General features: G+C 37.6%; 1 protein-coding gene across 1 annotated transcript in view; it reads right to left on the bottom strand.

Moving 5' to 3' along the window:
* LOC131355509 (coiled-coil domain-containing protein 178) overlaps positions 1-17,050 on the bottom strand; it is a 26,207-nt gene extending 9,157 nt beyond the window's left edge. The window contains exons 1-17 of the mRNA XM_058393877.1: positions 16,806-17,050; positions 16,041-16,108; positions 15,776-15,906; positions 15,383-15,438; positions 15,236-15,300; positions 14,529-14,732; positions 14,195-14,415; positions 13,907-14,049; positions 13,354-13,507; positions 12,925-13,020; positions 12,190-12,326; positions 8,268-8,451; positions 6,139-6,201; positions 4,554-4,715; positions 4,293-4,406; positions 4,060-4,205; positions 3,618-3,777 (exon numbers count right to left, since the gene is read on the bottom strand). Of these exons, the coding sequence (XP_058249860.1) occupies positions 3,618-3,777; positions 4,060-4,205; positions 4,293-4,406; positions 4,554-4,715; positions 6,139-6,201; positions 8,268-8,451; positions 12,190-12,326; positions 12,925-13,020; positions 13,354-13,507; positions 13,907-14,049; positions 14,195-14,415; positions 14,529-14,732; positions 15,236-15,300; positions 15,383-15,438; positions 15,776-15,906; positions 16,041-16,098 (2,094 nt within the window). The 5' untranslated portion in view covers positions 16,099-16,108; positions 16,806-17,050. The remainder of the gene's footprint in view (positions 1-3,617; positions 3,778-4,059; positions 4,206-4,292; positions 4,407-4,553; positions 4,716-6,138; positions 6,202-8,267; positions 8,452-12,189; positions 12,327-12,924; positions 13,021-13,353; positions 13,508-13,906; positions 14,050-14,194; positions 14,416-14,528; positions 14,733-15,235; positions 15,301-15,382; positions 15,439-15,775; positions 15,907-16,040; positions 16,109-16,805) is intronic.
* Positions 17,051-17,107: the final 57 nt, after the last annotated feature.

The raw sequence follows: 17,107 nt of genomic DNA on the forward strand, positions 1-17,107 counted from the left end.
AAACATCAGGGAAGAGCTGAGTTCAGAGAGCAGCTACTGTGAGGACAGAGTTAAGTCTTAACACGATGCTAGCACCACCATGCTTCACTCTGAGGTTATATACACGACGCTGTAGATTCATAATCCTGATACGGTGCATTGCATGAGTATTTACATTTTGTAGTGTTACAGCCTGAAACGGTGCATAAGTATTCACCCCCATTGCCATCATTACCCTGAATTAGTGATGTAATTAGACCTGTGTGCAATTACAGCTTCATTTGATCTTAATATTATTACAACTATTCCTGAAAAAACCCAGAACCCACTCTGGGCTTTTAGAGTTTGTTACTAAACATACCCAAACAAAACCGTCTCATGATCTCAATTAAAGGTTAGTCAAAGGAGAATTAAGGATAATCCTCCACATGATGCTACCACCACCATGGTTCAGTCTGTGGATGGTGTTTTCAGTGTGTTGGATGAATCACAATATGGGTTATTTTTGTGTAGATTAATGAGATATACATGAATCTTGAAGTTCTTTTCAGTTCCAGGTTGTACAGGGTGTTGAAATCATTTACGGCATCGTAAATGTAACTATCCACGATTCTGAAATGGAAATGAATCTGAACCTATAAATTAAAAGGTGTTATTATGTTCTACATGGTTTATTCACACCTACAGCATAATATTCAGCACATATAATGAAACTACTAGGAGAAGGAATGTAAGGTTAATCAAATCCATACCTGGATTTGAAATTGCACTGGTTTGTATTGTGAAATTTACATAAAGTATTTTGCTCAAATCTGAATTGAAATGAAACAGAAGAGAAACCTGAAACACTTCTACAACAGGTGACGTGTCTTTTCATCATCACCGGAAAAAAAAAATAAACAAAGAAAGAAAAAATGAAAATTCCTCATTAACGAGCATGTGCATGTCACAACACGCGATGCTGCGGTGAAACCTCTTTGCTACGACATGCACAAACACTAATAATCAGACGGCACTTAGAGGAGCATGTAAACAAATTACAATAAATAAATGGCTGATTTGCCTGTCTCATCTCATCTCCATGCCGCTCTCACGGCTGTAGGCAACACTGAGCCGCAAGCACGTCTCTGTCGTACCTGTACAAATAATGGAGTGCATTTGGGCAGTAAAACAGTGCAGCACTAACTGATGAGTGGAAGCCAGCAGAGGGACTGGCCATAAACATGACAAATGCAGCCTATTGATTTAAAGCTTAATTACTGCATGCGGCACTGACAAAGCCTGTCTCACATGCCCGCAAAGTGTAAATGGAACAAATTATGCTTTGTTGAGTGTAAGAAACTGATGGTGTCGGCACTTTGCGTCCTCTTTTTCTCCTCCTTGACGAGAATCGCTCTTGATCAAATAAACAAACCCGACATTCGGAGACTACAAGAGAAACAAATTGATTCGGAATGGGAGTCATGGTAGAGTACATGTTCGGCTTCAACACCCTACTAGCTGTTTATACCTGCCTTATGGATGCTCTATATGACTGCCATATGGTGTCTGTTTAGATTAATTTGTTTCGTACAAATGAACATGACGGTAGAAATGCAGAGGGAAAAAAACCCACAGTACAAACCCAAAACCTGGAAGTTATTTTTTCCATAAAGACATACACTCTTGTGATTTCAAGAAACATCTTCATCATTAATTTTTAAGACTTCATCAAAAAGAGAAAACATGTTGGGGGTTTATGCCTGTCTTCTAAAATAGAGAATGAATCATCTTGAAGTCTTTGATTCGTCTTTTACACTGTAGCAGTTTGCCTGCTGATTATTTATTAAATGCTGTGGAACATCCACTAAACAAGATGGCTGAAGTGCTGTTATCATTCACATCGTTCTATCACCAAACTAAGCGAAGACTTTCCTGTGGTGGAAAAACCTGCCTGATAAAGCCTGATACAGAGCACTAATGCTGGAGACTCCTTCCAGAAATGTACCAGCACCGTACCGTACGAAAGTTAATGCATGAAGCCCAGAGAAGCTGTGGACCGACCAATCAGAGTCGAGAATTCATCAGCGGTTGAATAAAATCTAATGGAATGGTGTAAAACTTTATGATCTGCAGCCAACGTGACGTACGAGTGACCAGTCCGCTGTACAGAAATGCACAGAAAAGCCCTGCAACTGTACTTCCCACCATTTCCTTTCTTTAACTGGTAAGAGCGGGCGCTTTAATGAGTGTGTTTGCTGCTGTTTTATTGTTTTCTGCGCAAGGCCTGAAAAAGGCGCTCTGCTCTGCTGCCCTGCAGCCAGCTAATGGGACCCCGGCTCTATGAGGGAAGACTTTTAATTCTGCGCCTGTCTCGCACCAACAACTTGTTTGGAGTTTGCTGCACCCGTGCGCGCATGGCGGATTAAGCTCCATTGCCTTTTCTTGTTTTGAACTAATGCATTCTTGATCACCGTTTAATGAAACTATATACCACATGGCGATTTCACATTAGATAAGCCATGTGAGACTCTCATCAGGCGCGAGGCTCTGACTGGGGCCATAATCCTGAATCTCAACTCCCCCAATAAATGGCTTTTTCCAAGCAAAATGAAGTGATAATTCATGGCTTTCATGCAACACATAACATATTATTTCTTACAGAAAATTATATGAGGCTGCTTCGCATTACTAGAACAAACATGTATTAGCATTGTGACTCCGGATGACTGTACGGATGGAATGAAAGGAGAAAAAGGCAAAGATATAATGAAGCAAATATATGATATGGTGTTGAACGAGTCTTAAAACGTTATACTGTACTATAAAGGCTTTGTGTTACACGCACAAATCATGGAAAGCTTGTGAAAGCTGAGCATACTGCTGCACTTGATGTACACTCGATTGTTCAGATGAAGATAAATACCTTAAATCTCTGAGCATTTCCTGGTATCATTATCACATGCAGTACTGTGCTTTTACAATGCACTGCGTAAATATTCCACACTCTGAATGACATTTCCACATTTTCTAGTCTGAAACGGTGCATAAGTATTCAACCTCGCTGCCATAATTACTCTGAATGAATCATAAGATTATTAATTAGACCTATGTGCATTTACAGGGTCTCATGATCTCAATATTAATACACCTTTGAGTATTCAGGGTGTTTAAGCCATTCATTTCCAGGTTGTAAGACTAAAAAAAAGTCATGAGCTCGCGTTATACCTAAATATTCGGTAAATACAGTAAAACTATATGTAGGGTAAATTAAATCAATTAGACTTGATCCATGTCTCTGAAACTGGACTCAGTGGTGCCAACATTTATGCTTTATCTGTAGTATTTATGATTTTTGAATACAAAGCATTTCTATTTTTTCAGCTAATCCAGCATTCACGCCAAAGGCAAGTCACTGAAAGGGAAAGGGCAGGGATGTAAAATATGTTTTGTTTTGGTAGCGCTTAATTCCACTTCTCTCTAATATAATACCAAAAATGTAGGCGGTACTGTGATATTATTGGTTGTTAAACACAATGGAGGAGCTGCTAATTACTAAGTAGCTTCAAGTTACAGGTGTGTTACTGTTGTTTGGTGTACGTCTGATGTTTTTGTGGATCTCAGCAGAGATCTCAGGGCATTATACAACCCTTCCTGACCTTTAGATCTTGCATCACAGCCTGCCGTTGGGAAAGGAAGGACGAGTGAGCCTCCTTCGAAAGGGCTGTCCGGTTTCTGCTGGCCACCATGTCATTCTGCAGGCTGGACATCACAGTGCTGATCAGGTTGTGCTTATACTCCGTCATGTCCGATTCATTCCTAAAAAAAAACCCACACACACACACACACACACACACACACAGTGCTTTCAGCAGAACATGCCTGGTTCTCAATGTAGATGTAGTACACGATGTAATAAAAAAGATCTTCCTGTTTTACACGACCTGGCTATCATTACGCTCTCACCTCACTAAGTAGCAGAGTGAAACTAATTAACACTATAGATTTTACATTTAGTCTTTAATATAAATCTGTGTACTGTATCATGCACAAGTGTTTTAGCTCCTCATCAAGTGTGTCTTTCACACACACTCCACTCACTGTAGTTCTTCCAGGACTTGCGGCATGGCGCTAACCATGTCCCCCATTTCTGCTGATTCCTTTCTGTATTCCTCACACTTTAGCCTGAGCTCCTCGATCCTTCTGGAAACCTGTTCACGTCTCACTGAGACTGTCTCGTGGGCTTCCTGCAGACAAATATTTATCTGTTAAACATTTAATTTCAAAACCTCAAAATATATGAATAAATATATATGAACATTTTCTCATGGTACTTTAGCTGAATGCAGATGGTCGAGGCACGCACGCTTCTGCTGGTCAAGATCATCAGACAGGGTTTTGTGTTCAGTCAAGACATCAGTCAATGTCCTTTTCAAGTCCTCAATTTTCTAAAAGCATAATGAAAGCAGAACGTAGCAGTAGTTTAAAAAGGGAAGATGTGAAGATGCTTGATGCATGACTTGTGAGAAGCTAGAAGATGTACATTAGACTATTATATTTCATCATGTCCTGTTAGAGTTGAGTGAAATCCTTACTTTACATTTGGCTGTGTGTATTTCTCTCAGTGTAACCATCTCTGTCTCCAGCTGGGTGACTGAAGACAAGGCCTCTTCGTGTTCTTTCTCTACCTGCTCTTTCTCTCTCGCACAGTCGGCTTCTGTCATGTTATACTCCATCGTAAGTGAGGCGATGTTACCCTAAAGGTTTAGATGGACAAATAGCCCTGATTAGAAAAAAAAGAGATATATTGGAAAATACTACTCTAGTAGTACTCTATTGATGTTTAGTTGTTTGCCAGGGAAAGTTCATAAAAGGTACTTGTTTGAACCTGTAGTCTTCCAGGACTGGTGTTGTGCACTCTGAGCTACAAACTGTTCTATCAATAAACTAATTAAAAACAATAAAGTTTCTGTTTATTAGACTTTTCATCATTAGCCTTTAAAAGACAGACATTTGGGCAATTACAGTGGTCTGTGGGTGCAGGTTTGTATATGTGAGTGTATATGTGAGTGTATATGTGAGTGTATATGTGAGTGTATATGTGAGTGCATGTTTGTATATGTGAGTGTATATGTGAGTGCATGTTTGTATATGTGAGTGTATATGTGAGTGTATATGTGAGTGCATGTTTGTATATGTGAGTGTATATGTGAGTGCATGTTTGTATATGTGAGTGTATATGTGAGTGCATGTTTGTATATGTGAGTGTATATGTGAGTGTATATGTGAGTGTATATGTGAGTGTATATGTGAGTGTATATGTGAGTGCATGTTTGTATATGTGAGTGTATATGTGAGTGTATATGTGAGTGTATATGTGAGTGTATATGTGAGTGCATGTTTGTATATGTGAGTGTATATGTGAGTGTATATGTGAGTGCATGTTTGTATATGTGAGTGTATATGTGAGTGCATGTTTGTATATGTGAGTGTATATGTGAGTGTATATGTGAGTGCATGTTTGTATATGTGAGTGTATATGTGAGTGCATGTTTGTATATGTGAGTGTATATGTGAGTGCATGTTTGTATATGTGAGTGTATATGTGAGTGCATGTTTGTATATGTGAGTGTATATGTGAGTGTATATGTGAGTGCATGTTTGTATATGTGAGTGTATATGTGAGTGCATGTTTGTATATGTGAGTGTATATGTGAGTGCATGTTTGTATATGTGAGTGTATATGTGAGTGTATATGTGAGTGCATGTTTGTATATGTGAGTGTATATGTGAGTGTATATGTGAGTGCATGTTTGTATATGTGAGTGCATGTTTGTATATGTGAGTGTATATGTGAGTGCATGTTTGTATATGTGAGTGTATATGTGAGTGCATGTTTGTATGTGAGTGTATATGTGAGTGTATATGTGAGTGCATGTTTGTATATGTGAGTGTATATGTGAGTGTATATGTGAGTGCATGTTTGTATATGTGAGTGTATATGTGAGTGCATGTTTGTATATGTGAGTGTATATGTGAGTGTATGTGAGTGTATATGTGAGTGCATGTTTGTATATGTGAGTGTATATGTGAGTGTATATGTGAGTGCATGTTTGTATATGTGAGTGTATATGTGAGTGCATGTTTGTATAATCATGCTAATATGTTTTGAGAGTTCACCTTGAGGACTGCTACCAGCTTCATCTCACTCATCAGCTCCATCTTCAACATTTCTGTGTCTTTCTGCCAGACAAAGAAGCTTGCCATGACTATCAAGAACAGCAAACAGCACCCTTATGGTTAAAAACATATGGAATAAAACACTCTGTGTCAAGCTGTTATGGGATGTTAGAAAATCTGCTGTTCCAAAACACTGGCACTGGTCAAAATTATTCCACTTAGGTCTCATTACAAAAAGATTGTGTATATATATATATATATATATATATATATATATATATATATATATATATATATATATTTCTTTGTTATACAACAACACATCAAATACGTATAGTATTACTCCATACTAAATGTACAGATCCCTGTAAATGAGTTGTTACTACACAAATGTATTACAAAGAGCACATTTATATAAGTTTTTGGATAAGCATCTACGAATTTCTACAATAATGTCAATTTTATATACGCACTTCCCTCCAAAAATATTGGAACAGCAAGGATATTTTCTTAATTTTCTGTTGTACAATGAAAACAATTAGATTTCAGATTAAAAGATGAATACTTCAGAATCTCAGCTTTTATTGACTGACATTTAAATCTAGATGTGTTAAACACCCAGTTGTTAAATCAGTAACAGTACAGGAACAGGTAAGTTGATGACCCACTGATATCACCAAACTTTTGCATTCTTCTTTTCCCAGGCTTGTGTCCTGACTTCTTGTAGTATGTTTTGGGGCATTTCTGCACTGAGTCTCCTCTTCAGGAGTTGAAATGCTGCTCAGCTGAGTTAAGGTCTGGTGATTGCCTTGGCCAATCTAAAACCTTCCACATTCTTCCCCTGATAAAGTGCTTTGTTGAGTTGGCAGTGTGTTTTGGGTCGTTGTCTCTGTTCATTTCTCTGTAAACTGGCAGACAAATTGGTTCTGCAAACTTTTGAATTTATCCTGCTGTTACCAACATGACTTCCATCATCAATAAAGATTAGTGAGTCCGTTCCAGAAGCGGCCATGCAAGCCCGAGCCCATGACTCCGCTTCCACCTTGGTTGACCGGTGAACTGGTATGTTTTGGAACATGAGCAGATACTTTCTTTATCCACACTTTGGCTTTTCCATCACTTTGGTTGAGGGTAATCTTGGTTCCGGTACTTTTGTGGCTCATCATTGTACTTTGAGAATTTCAATCTAGCCTTCTGAGTCATAACACTGATGACTGGCTTGCATCTTGGGGTATGGCCTCTATATTTCTGCTCTTGAAGTCCTTCACCCCTGTCCTGTGGAGATTGTTGATGATATCTGTTGTTTTTGTTTTCCTTGGTTCTGGTTATTAGTACACCAATAGTTTCTTTCTTTTCAGGATGTTCCAAATTCTTGTACTGGTTATTCCCACTGCTTGTGCAATGGCTCTGTTAAATATTCCCTCTATAACTGGCTCCATAGACAGCTCTCTGGTCTTCATGGTGGTTAATCCTTTTTAACAATACAAGCAGTCTCCACAGGTGAAACCCAGGACTCAAACTAAGAGTAGCCAATCAGAGCTAGTAATTATTTAACAGGACACACCTGGGCAACAGGAAATACCTGTCAGTCATATGTTCCAATATTTCTGATCAAGGGATCATGAATCGTGTTTTTTCAGGGATCAGAAAATGAAAGCTGAAACTGTAATTTTTCATGTTATGTATAATTTATTTACTTTTATTTATATCTAAAATTTAAAAAAAAAAAAGCAAAACCAGAAGAATTGGCCTTGCAGTCTTGTGGAGCAGAATGTGTGTGTGTGTATATAAATTATACATACGTAAGCGTGTCTAAAAACTATAAACTATAACAAAGAAACGATCAGTTGTACGCATTATAAAGCTGGCTGACTAACCTGAGCAGTAGCATTAAAGCACTAAATAATACTGATTCTCAATAGCATCATCTACCTCCTCCACTGATACACAAACTCTCTGTGAGATGCAGTCATGAAAATTAATGAAAGATGACTTAAAATGTAATAATGAGGCTTGGTTACTGGTTTTGCTGGTCGCATGGCTACCCACATGACTGGGTATTAAAATGGAATCAAAGCAGAAAGAGACAATTTTCAGACAATGAGGTGGACTAGGAGGACTTTTCTTACCCTCATGCTCTGCTCTTGCTCGAGTGTCTGCTGCTTCAGGTCCTCCAGCCGAGCCTTGGTGTTTGTGTGGTGGGCAGTGTGCAGTGCCAGCTCACCCTTGGCCTGATCCCTCTGTTCCTCATTTTGACTGATCTTCCCCAGTATCCTCTTTTGGTCCTTCTGCAGCTGCTGCACTGTCTGCTTGCTACAATGAATAAAACACACACACACACACACACACAGCAAATATTCACATTATCACTTAACAATTCAAGAACAAAGAGAAATGGACAGTCATGGATTAAGGATGTGGAGATTTAAACTGACCATGACTATTATTATTGTATAGTGTTTTTTTGCATCTTGCATGTTTACTGTACTGTGATTGTTGTAAGTTGTTTACTGTGTAGTGTTTAATATAGACTGCTGTAGTGTTTTCTGTATAGTATCTATTGTACAGTGTTTGTCATGTAGTGTTTATTGTAGAGTGAGGGTTGTACAGTGTTTTCTGTGTAGTGTTTACTGTGTAGTGTGTATTTTGTTGGGGGGGGGAGTCCTTTCTATTTTGTTTGCTGTGTAGTGTTTATTGTAGATTAACTCATGATATTTGTATATTGTTTATTGTGTATCTTGTATATTGTTTATTGTAGTGTTACATTATTTCCATTAAAGAAGACATTTATATCCATTCATTCATATGTATAGTGTTCATTTCATACACTGTTTATTGTATAGTGATTGCTGTGTAGTGTAAGGTGTATAGTGTTTATTTTATTGTGTTTAATGTTAAATGCTTTGTAAAATGTTTATTACAGAGTGCTGTAGTGTTTATTGTTGAGTGCCTAATGAAAGCTATTTGTGTTTATCACATGTGCAGTGTTGTAATGTATGGTATCTAATGTATAGTGTTTACTGTTCAGTGTTTTATTATCTAGTATCTAATGTATAGAGTTTATTGCACAGTGTTTGCAGAGCAGTGTTTAATGTATCATATCTAATGTATAGGCTTTACTGTGTAGTATCTAATGTATAGAGTTTATTGCATAGTGTTTGCAGAGCAGTGTTTAATGTATCATATCTAATGTATAGTCTTTGTTGTGTAGTGTTTAATGTCTAGTATCTAATGTATAGTGTTTGCTGTGTAGTGTTTAATGTCTAGTATCTAATGTATAGTGTTTGCTGTGTAGTGTTTAATGTCTGGTATCTAATGTATACTCTTTGCTATCTAGTGTTTAATGTCTAGTATCTAATGTATACTCTTTGCTGTGTAGTGTTTAATGTCTAGTATCTAATGTATAGTGTTTGCTGTGTAGTGTTTAATGTCTGGTATCTAATGTATACTCTTTGCTCTGTAGTGTTTAATGTCTAGTATCTAATGTATACTCTTTGCTCTGTAGTGTTTAATGTCTAGTATCTAATGTATACTCTTTGCTCTGTAGTGTTTAATGTCTAGTATCTAATGTATACTCTTTGCTATCTAGTGTTTAATGTCTAGTATCTAATGTATACTCTTTGCTCTGTAGTGTTTAATGTCTAGTATCTAATGTATACTCTTTGCTGTGTAGTGTTTAATGTCTAGTATCTAATGTATACTCTTTGCTCTGTAGTGTTTAATGTCTAGTATCTAATGTATACTCTTTGCTCTGTAGTGTTTAATGTCTAGTATCTAATGTATACTCTTTGCTCTCTAGTGTTTAATGTCTAGTATCTAATGTATACTCTTTGCTATCTAGTGTTTAATGTCTAGTATCTAATGTATACTCTTTGCTCTGTAGTGTTTAATGTCTAGTATCTAATGTATACTCTTTGCTATCTAGTGTTTAATGTCTAGTATCTAATGTATACTCTTTGCTCTGTAGTGTTTAATGTCTACTTTATAGTGTTTGCTGGTGTTTAGTGTCTAGTATCTATTGTATAGTCTTTGCTGTGTGGTGTTTAGTGTCTTGTATCTATTGTATAGTGTTTGCTGTGTGGTGTTTAGTGTCTAGTATCTATTGTATAGTCTTTGCTGTGTGGTGTTTAGTGTCTTGTATCTATTGTATAGTCTTTGCTGTGTGGTGTTTAGTGTCTAGTATCTATTATATAGTCTTTGCTGTGTGGTGTTTAGTGTCTAGTATCTATTGTATAGTCTTTGCTGTGTGGTGTTTAGTGTCTTGTATCTATTGTATAGTCTTTGCTGTGTGGTGTTTAATGTTTAGTATCTATTGTATAGTATTTGCTGTGTGGTGTTTAGTGTCTAGTATCTATTGTATAGTCTTTGCTGTGTGGTGTTTAGTGTCTAGTATCTATTGTATAGTCTTTGCTGTGTGGTGTTTAGTGTCTTGTATCTATTGTATAGTGTTTGCTGTGTGGTGTTTAGTGTCTAGTATCTATTGTATAGTCTTTGCTGTGTGGTGTTTAATGTTTAGTATCTATTGTATAGTCTTTGCTGTGTGGTGTTTAGTGTCTTGTATCTATTGTATAGTGTTTGCTGTGTGGTGTTTAGTGTCTAGTATCTATTGTATAGTGTTTGCTGTGTGGTGTTTAGTGTCTTGTATCTATTGTATAGTGTTTGCTGTGTGGTGTTTAGTGTCTAGTATCTATTGTATAGTGTTTGCTGTGTGGTGTTTAGTGTCTTGTATCTATTGTATAGTGTTTGCTGTGTGGTGTTTAGTGTCTAGTATCTATTGTATAGTCTTTGCTGTGTGGTGTTTAGTGTCTTGTATCTATTGTATAGTCTTTGCTGTGTGGTGTTTAGTGTCTTGTATCTATTGTATAGTCTTTGCTGTGTGGTGTTTAGTGTCTTGTATCTATTGTATAGTCTTTGCTGTGTGGTGTTTAGTGTCTAGTATCTATTGTATAGTCTTTGCTGTGTGGTGTTTAGTGTCTTGTATCTATTGTATAGTCTTTGCTGTGTGGTGTTTAGTGTCTTGTATCTATTGTATAGTCTTTGCTGTGTGGTGTTTAGTGTCTAGTATCTATTGTATAGTCTTTGCTGTGTGGTGTTTAGTGTCTTGTATCTATTGTATAGTCTTTGCTGTGTGGTGTTTAGTGTCTTGTATCTATTGTATAGTGTTTGCTGTGTGGTGTTTAGTGTCTTGTATCTATTGTATAGTGTTTGCTGTGTGGTGTTTAGTGTCTAGTATCTATTGTATAGTGTTTGCTGTGTGGTGTTTAGTGTCTTGTATCTATTGTATAGTGTTTGCTGTGTGGTGTTTAGTGTCTAGTATCTATTGTATAGTCTTTGCTGTGTGGTGTTTAGTGTCTTGTATCTATTGTATAGTCTTTGCTGTGTGGTGTTTAGTGTCTTGTATCTATTGTATAGTCTTTGCTGTGTGGTGTTTAGTGTCTTGTATCTATTGTATAGTGTTTGCTGTGTGGTGTTTAGTGTCTTGTATCTATTGTATAGTGTTTGCTGTGTGGTGTTTAGTGTCTTGTATCTATTGTATAGTGTTTGCTGTGTGGTGTTTAGTGTCTTGTATCTATTGTATAGTCTTTGCTGTGTGGTGTTTAATGTTTAGTGTTTATTTTACAGAATTTGCAGTGTGGTGTTTAGTGTCTGGTATCTAATGTATAGTGTTTAATGTAGGGTGTTTAGTGTCTGGTGTTTATTGTGCAGTGTTGCTGTTGGCTAGTGTGATAGTGTTTAGTGTACAGTGTAAGGTGTAGCCAGGGTCATATGGTGTTTGTTAGGTCATGGTTGTTACAGAATGTTTAGTGTGTTTGATGGTTCAGATGGTTGGCGTGTTTTATGGTGTTTGCCCCAGTGTTTATTGTTACAGTGTTTACTCTCTACTGTTTATTGCACAGTGATTGATGTACAGTGTTTACTGCAGAGTCTTTGTAGTTACACAGGGTTTATTGCATTTTGTTTATCTGCATAAAAACATGTAATAAAGTAATAAAGCTGCAGAGTAAAGCATGGAGTGTAGGTGTGGGTGTACAGTTCCACAGAGCAGCAGACCTTTGACGGATCTTCTTATTGTAGTCCTCGCATTCCATGTCATGTTCTTTATTTTTATCACGCAGACGCAGGAGCTCCTGACGCTTCCTGCTGAAGATCTCCTCCGACTCGCAGACATTTGCTTCTCCTTCATGCCTCTGACAGACGACAGGCGTGACAGTTCTAGTTTTGCATACGTATTTATAAAAGTGTAATTTTTTAATAATGACACGCAGGCATGATCAAACACACAGCAGGATGAAGACTGGGAGAGATTAGGCTCTGTCTGTGATTCTGCTGCTTGTTTACGCTGGTTGTTGCAGAGGAAACATGCCATTTGGACTAGGGATGCTGCTTAGGTTTTTGTTTTGTTTTTTAATTCACCATATAGTTTATATTATAGATTTATTATATTTCATATGTATATATGAATGACATTTAATAATAATAATAATAATAATAATAATAATGAAATCTTCAAAAGATCATCTTATAGATTATTTCAGAATGTTCCTGCACCACAAACGTCATTATTTTAATGCAGTATATCATGGAGAAATTCACATTTAAAGGTCTAAACATGAGACCAGTGTTACAACAAAATGGTGGTGGTGTGTTTAAGACTATGGACCAAGGTCTAAAATAAATCATGGGTCTTTTCTGCCCTCTAGAGGACGAATGCTTTTTATCAGAAAAATCAACTCGTACCTTTATTTCTAAATTGTAATACTATCATTAATATGAAACAATACTTACGGTTGCTTGGAGCTGCTTGAGAAAGTTTGTAAAGTCGTCTTGCTTTTCTGCCAGTTTTCTTTCCTGACATTGTAACTGTGCTTTTAGCTCCATAACCTACAGCAAGAAAGTTATTAGAAAGAGTGGTAAATTTTCCACCGTGATTGGTTCGAAAGTGTTGATATTAAAGTTTATATTAATGCCCTTGCTATGACGCGTAACTGTTTCTATAGCAACAGTGACTTAAACTGCTATAACATTAAATGTAACTATAAATAGATAAAAAATTACACGTTGTTCTTTATTTATTAAAGTATTCTATTGGTGCATTGCTGTGGTATAAGACGACGACGAAAATAATCAACACGTTATGTATTATATATTATGTATAGAATCATTTATGATTGCTCTGGATGTTCTGATTTCAGTAATAATTTGGTCAACACTCACAGCGTCGCTCAATTCAGTCTCTTGTCTTTCCAGCACTGGGATCTGCTGGAGCATGGCATCAACCTGCTTCTCTTTAAATGCCACCTTCTCCTCAGTCTCACGGATTCTGGCACAAGAAGCATCCCAGGACGACTTCAGCTGCTGGAGCTCCGTGCTGAAGGCAAAGGAAACGTTGAATAAATTTGAACTTTGTGTATGGACATACTCGAAATACTGTTAAATGATTCAGATGATTCCCCTTCATATGAGGAAAAATTTCTTTCAGAAAGACAAAATGAAATTATTGAAGAAGAAACAAGAAGCTCTATTATTAATAAGGACACACACTGACATTGTAGTAAAGCACCACAAATGTCCCGTCCTAAATTGTACACTTGGGTTGCTGTGGTCTCATTTCTCTCTCTCTCTCTGCTCTCTTTGCAACTGATACTGAATCTCAAATGGCTAAAATCCCAAAAGGCCTCCTGTTCTATATACAGTATCTAGAGGGCAACACGTATAAGGGCTTGTATAGTCTATGTAGTGTGCTATAAAGTTGACTAACTGTCATTACATTCGCTCTTGTAGCTCAGTGCGGATGGCTTTCAGCATCTGTGTCATGGCGCCTCTTTCCTTATTCATCTGCAGTTCATCATTGTCCAACTCCTGTTGGGAATTTCTCAGCTCTTGGGTCAGCTTCGTGAGCATCTCCTGAGCCTGAATCAAATCGGGAAAACACACATATTTAGTGAAAGGAGTCTCCAATTTTGTGAAACTCGGAAACCCTGTTCAGATCAGACAGAAAGCTTACGAAGCCCTTCCAGGATCTCGTATGTGTTTAGATCTTTAAGTCTGTCCTAACCTCGGTTCGAGCTGACGCTATCTGCTTCGTGTTTTCGTCTTCCAAGCGCAATTTCTCCTTCACAAGTGGCCCCTGTTTCTTTACAAAGTCAATATTCTCCAGCAGCTGATGGTTCTGTGTCTCGGCCCGCTTCAGGAAGTTTCTGACTTGCTGCGTTTGGTCGTTTTTTACTTTGAGGTGCCACCTCAGCTCTGCGATGTCTCGGGTGCAGGCTTCATATTCTAGGGAGCAGTTTAAAAAATCCATTACAGTCTATTAGACTAAACATAGCAGCTTATTAGACAAAACACACGAGTTTATTAGAGAAAACGTAGCAGCTTATTTCCACACGGACCTAGCTGCACCGCTACAGGAAACTGTTGTTGTTTCCAGAGAGAGAGACTGTCCTGTTTTCTTCTCAGGCGCTGTGCTTTATGCCGTTCCTCTCGCAGTGCCTCCTTGGCCTCTTGCCGATCTGACTCCAGGCGCTTGATAAGTGACACCACCTCCAGCAGAACACCACCTGTCCCCTTCCAGAAGGGACACAACGTTTCGTTTTCTACATAGACAAAAAAAAAAAACAGAAGTGCTCAATAATCTGAAAGGAATTACGAGGCGGAACCTGAGACATTTGTTGCCTTGTTTGGATTCTGACTGGTACTTCGTGTAGTTTTCAAGCAGCAGGCTCTTGAGGAGGAGGATTCAGGACGGAGTTAAGCGCGCACATCGTGAGGATTTAATACTGAAAGGCACCTCAGATGTAGCTAGGGACTTTAGCTAACTCATTTATTAACCCTTGATGCATTAAATTAGGAACTTGAGTGAGTGCTCAGTCAGCTCATCCTTCAAAACTGTGTGCATCAAGTGACTGAAAATATGATCAGAGACGTACATTACAATTCCATGACCTCTGTTTACTATCTGATGAGACAATTAACTGTCAACACACAACTGAAAAATGAAAAAAAAATGACGTGCTGGATCAAGTGCTATTCTGTAAGCTGCTGAGTAATGGACTCGTCTTTCAGACGTACTGACAATTACACAAAAGTAGCTACGTACCATAGCAAAGCCCCACGCCTTCAATACACAGCTCAGTGTGAGTGTTCAAATGCGGCGAATCAAACCTAGGAATCAAATATCCATAAATTATTATTAACCTGCATTAACCTGACACAACAATGGCGACACTGTAGGTATGGTGCGTACCTTGAGCCGCTGTTTTTGTTTTTTCCTCCGGAAATATCGTGCTGTTGAGTAGCTGCCTGTAGCACATGAAAACAGACACAAATGCAGAATTAAAGCAGAAATTAGTTATGTCTTCGACAAAAGGGCTTGTTCTTCCTGTTCTGCTTATGTTTTAGACAGATTTTTTTCTCTGACACTGGAGACTCCTTCCATCACAAATGAATCAATGTGCAATACTGTATTAAATTTTATATGGCCATTCAGGTCCCTGTAGAATAGCTTGGGTGATAGAAAATGAATCAACACCTGACCAGATTTGAGGAGATGATGACAGAATAGTCTTTATACTGTGTTTGACAGATTCTGCTGGTTTCTGTTCTGCTCCAACATTCAGCCTGTAGGTGTAGGTTTTACCTGTTGGGACCAGTGGTCCAGTTTGTCCATCAGTTCCTGGATGTTGCACATTGCTTTCCCCACACATGGTGATGGAGTGTTTGCTAGTGCAGATGTTTGGCTGGAGAATGTTCTCTGCAGTTCCCCTCGATCTGAAAAACCAAACTATAACTAGATCATTTTCCAACAATAGTGCATCTTGAAATGTTCTATTCATTCACATTACTGAAGAACACATCATTGTTTTCGTACATCTATAGTGACTACTGTAATCACTTTATCTTACCTTGCATATTGTCTCCGCCTTCCCTTGAAGGACGTTTTATTACTTCAATGTCAGGCATGCTGCAATATCTAATTGAGGAAAAACTGAGATCTCTCAATTTGGGTTTGGGGACACAAATCCTATCTAGTATTATTTTTAATGCTTTAAAATTTTCATTTCAGTTGAATTTATTATGCATTGATGAAGAAAAAGTAATCACTTAATTCTACACATACAAGCAAAGATATGTTTAAATAAATAAATAAATAAATAAATGTTTTTGACATGTTTCTGAGAAATATTATTTTACGACGACAGTGCAGACACGCTGAATCAATCGATTCTTTTAGAAAGTATCGTTTCAGAAGAATCGATTCGTAAGCATGAACACATTAAATTAAATACTTTATAACATAAACCGTATACATTCTCCATAAAGTAGTCTACGTATTTACATTGATCTAAATATGATTTTATTTGTAAGTTCTTTCAGAGTTTTGGCACAAAAATCAGATGTCTTTGCAAACATTGAATCACTCGGTTCTTTCTGAATCACTCGGTTCAGAGGAGTTGATTCGCCAAGAACCTTGAACATTTTCAGCATGCACCTTATTTTGTACAGTCTAGTTAGTCATATATATATATATATATAGAGAGAGAGAGAAGGAATTTATAATAGATGTTATTTAATGTAACGCATACCTCTTTTATTACAGCTTTATTACGCTTTAAAAAAAACAGCTAACAAATTAGCCAAAGTCAACCAGAAAGCTAGTCAGTTCTTACCCGGTTATGTCCAAGTTCAAACACGGGGTTATTATGAATTACTCTGAGCCTAATTAGATTGTTATTGCACTTTATTTTGGTGTGACAGTTATGTCGAAGAGCTGTCGTGTTAGTTTATGTGAAATGGCCGTGTGGCTCCAGCTGATGTGTATCTCCTAACTGTGTGTTGAGTTAAAACCGTTTCCTAGCAACAAGCGAGCAAGCGCGCTCGTGCACTCTGTAGAGGAGTGAGTGCTGCTGGATGGATGGATGGATGGATGGATAGATAAAGAGATTTTATCATTCATTTTTAAGATATGATA

The sequence above is a fragment of the Hemibagrus wyckioides genome, linkage group LG01 (genome assembly GCF_019097595.1).
Source record: "Hemibagrus wyckioides isolate EC202008001 linkage group LG01, SWU_Hwy_1.0, whole genome shotgun sequence".
NCBI lineage: Eukaryota > Metazoa > Chordata > Actinopteri > Siluriformes > Bagridae > Hemibagrus > Hemibagrus wyckioides.